At 53.4% G+C, this 3122-nt stretch overlaps 2 protein-coding genes across 2 annotated transcripts; one reads left to right on the top strand and one right to left on the bottom strand.

Moving 5' to 3' along the window:
- Positions 1 to 1040: 1040 nt before the first annotated feature.
- Positions 1041 to 1740, top strand: CTAM01_17196 (uncharacterized protein; the record flags this gene model as incomplete). Its single annotated transcript, XM_060533184.1, has 3 exons — positions 1041 to 1064; positions 1147 to 1480; positions 1571 to 1740. The coding sequence occupies 3 exons, from the start codon at positions 1041 to 1043 to the stop codon at positions 1738 to 1740; spliced, it is 528 nt and encodes a 175-aa protein (XP_060372237.1).
- A 364-nt stretch (positions 1741 to 2104) lies between these two features.
- CTAM01_17197 (uncharacterized protein) lies at positions 2105 to 3081 on the bottom strand (the record flags this gene model as incomplete). Its single annotated transcript, XM_060533185.1, has 2 exons — positions 2105 to 2643; positions 2694 to 3081. 2 exons carry the CDS (start codon positions 3079 to 3081, stop codon positions 2105 to 2107), a joined length of 927 nt encoding a protein of 308 aa, XP_060372238.1.
- Between the last annotated feature and the right edge of the window lie 41 nt (positions 3082 to 3122).

Below are 3122 nucleotides of genomic sequence, written 5' to 3' on the forward strand. Positions count from 1 at the left end.
CCACCCAAGCTTTGTGATCAGCGCAGTTATTGGCATCGAGGACGCACCAGAGTATTACAAACGCTTCAATGAAAAGAAGGAAACCAAGGTAGCCATCCGCTTTCCGGAGTAGGACGGCTTAATTGCACGAGGCTTTCGGTCTGTATATAGAGGAAACTGCGGCAGTCTAAGTAATATACATGAATTCCTCCCCATATCCCGGCTCGGAGTTTTGGAATCATGTCTCAATACAACAAAAGCATACATGTTGCAACGATCTGCAGGGCATTCTCCTGGCGATCCGGAGGTTCTCTCAAAGCCCGCTTAGACGTTTATATGTAACTTATGTCTTCAAGCCTTTTTGTTTGGGCCGGGCAGACTTCACGAACTGGAAGGCAAGCTCGGCGGCGTCATGTCAAGGTGCTTTGCACCTGACCTGGCCGACGAGATGGTACAGCAGACAAGCGCCTTTGGCATCCGTACAGATGTATCCGACAGTTAGATTGGGTAGTTGCGACATTGTACGCAGAATGTGTTGAGACCTTCCGCTGAAGCCAAAGAGTAAGCAGATATGATTTGCTCAATGGGGGAGGAAGCAGAGAATGGATATTGTAGGATGGAATCGCGTGACGGAGCGAGGGAGCAATGGCGGATATTTTGGCAGTGAACTTGCCTGCTAAGCCTAATACGAACAGTCTGCCTCACGGCTTAACCAGCCGAATGCGCCTCAGGGGCTGTGAGAGTTAGCTGACGAGTCCACTTCCATAAGCTTGCAAAGGTGAAGTGACTGAGTGTGAGTATCATGAGCCGCCGGATAACAAGGCGCTGTGTGCTGGCGTTTGTGAGGGCGTGCAGGGTCTCTACGCTGAACTTGCTCTGCCTTGACCAGGGGACTGAATCCACTGCTAAATGGACTGGGTTCCTGGCTTGTATTTCTCAAGTTCAGAGAGCGCTCTGAGAGCCAGGCTTCGCAGCGGCCGCATGTACAGGCCATGTCCGGAGACTATATACATAGGTGTCGGCAGCCTGCAGTCTTTTGCACACTCTTGTCTGCATTATCTATGGCCAAGTTCACCGTGCCTAATGTACGCAGACGAGTTCTCCTGCGTAATCACAAGGTTCTGTTCCAAACCAATCCACGACTCGACTTCGGCACCGCTGCTGTAGTGGCTCTGGAACGAGCTACTCGACGTCCTGCCGCCGATAGGCGGGACGCGGAACTGCAGACTCGACTTCAAACCCGCCTTGAGGACTGACATAGCCCTGCCCTATGCGATCACCATCGACATTTCAAGCAGAAACGAAAAAGACAACATCGAGCTTACTGCGTCGTATGGCGGGCTATTTGATGAGCGGCGCATCTTTGATGTACCTATTACGCAATTTGGCTTTCTCAAGTCGGAAAAGTACGGCAAGCTGACCAAGGCTACCCTGGACATCAGCCAAGACCCGTACGAAGGAAACGGCTGCATCGCTGACATTTTTGAATACCTCGTGCCTCGTGCGGAGAGCGAATAGCGGCGCGCCATGAAGCCCTTCCCATCAGAGAAAGAGGAGGACCTGGTCATCGCTCTAGCTGAGACTTACAAAGCGAGAGACGACCGCTTCCCCATATCGCAGAACCAACAACAGCAGTTCCGGAACCTGCTACGGCGCTTTCCGATCGACGCCAGGGAATACGTAGCCGAGAACGGGCTCGTAGGAATGGAGAAGGGACCGTACAGCGAGTCTGCATTCCAAGCCCCAGGTCCGAAGGACTAGGATGTGGGCGAGTGTTCATCTACCAGCATTTGATCAGCGCCATCTTTCTCACCTTGTATTCGGACTTTTCCCCGTCTCCACATAAGCTGAGTAGATAGGAAACCCCGAATACGTACGTCTCCAAATATGGTTCTTTCGCCGATATCTTTGAGCTAGCACTGCGAGTGAATTCTATGCTATAGAAATATCCGTCGCGGGGCGTCATGTCACGGCCCCGCAAGTAGGACGCTAGACTCATACCATCAAAACTAACCATACAAACCGTCCTGCCCTCGCGCTCATCTCCGCGGCGATGTGCAACCTTGGGACATGGCGAGAAGACAGATGCAAGTGATGAAACTAAAGTACTTGGATTGTTTCTACATCAAAGTCTGGACTTTGGGGCCCGCTCTGCTACCACGTCGTCCGTACGAGCCCCAAAAGCCGGCAGGGTCTTGATGAAGTCCTCCATGTCTCCCTTTTCAACCAACGGCGCCGTGATGTAGTCTTTAGCATTGGCCCTTTCCATCAGCGTGGGCAAGAGGGGCAACAAGTTGGAGTATGCCCTGTTCTCGTCGTCCCGCAACGCAGATCGAGTGCCGTGGCAATGTTCGACAAACCAGGATGGATCCTTCTGAATGCAAGACTTTTCAAAAGCGTTGAGCACCTCGGGCGCGATGTTGCCTTGCGCCCGGGCTGCCTCGTAAGCCATGCGCTGTCCAATGGCCTCCACCATTGCTCTGCATCGAGGGAGAACGCTGTTGTTATAAGTCGTGCCCCTCAAGCTGCCGGAGTCGCCGAGTGCAAGGTTTTTGTCTCTCGCAACCTCTTCGATCATCCCGGCTTCATACATGGCAAGAGATCCTGTCGGATCAGTCGGTTGTGGAAGGCCATATCTGCTCATGAGGAGTTCTGAAGCGAGACCTATGAGGTGTCAGGACCCATAAATAAGCTCGTGTATGAAGAAGACCTACGAATACTTATAACGAGAGTGTCGCCCTCGGCCACGGAGTTCCCCTGGAAGGTTGATGCGAGTTCGGTGATCTGATTGTGCGCGTACAGGCCCTGCCAGCCACATCGCTCCGCCAGCTCGTGAAGTAGACGAGACGATCGCACAACCAAGACTTTGAAGACGGTGGCGATCCCTCGGCGGACGTCTGCGTTGTGATTGTGGTTGGTGAACTCGCCAACGCTCCACTTGGCATATGCATGCAAGACTTCCCCGTGCGCCAGGGCTTCCAGGATCGGTCTCTGCTGTGTGCTGAACTGCATGATGGGCAGTCTGTTCCTATCTCCGACCAGACGACGCTGGCTGTACAGGGCGGCGATGCAGCCCGCAACTCGGATGGCAGACACCCCCATGATGGAGAGTGAGAGCGTGCCGACGGATACCCTCCAGATGT

The sequence above is a fragment of the Colletotrichum tamarilloi genome (assembly GCF_030869305.1).
Source record: "Colletotrichum tamarilloi strain Tom-12 chromosome Unknown Scaffold_400.1, whole genome shotgun sequence".
In the NCBI taxonomy this organism is placed as follows: domain Eukaryota; kingdom Fungi; phylum Ascomycota; class Sordariomycetes; order Glomerellales; family Glomerellaceae; genus Colletotrichum; species Colletotrichum tamarilloi.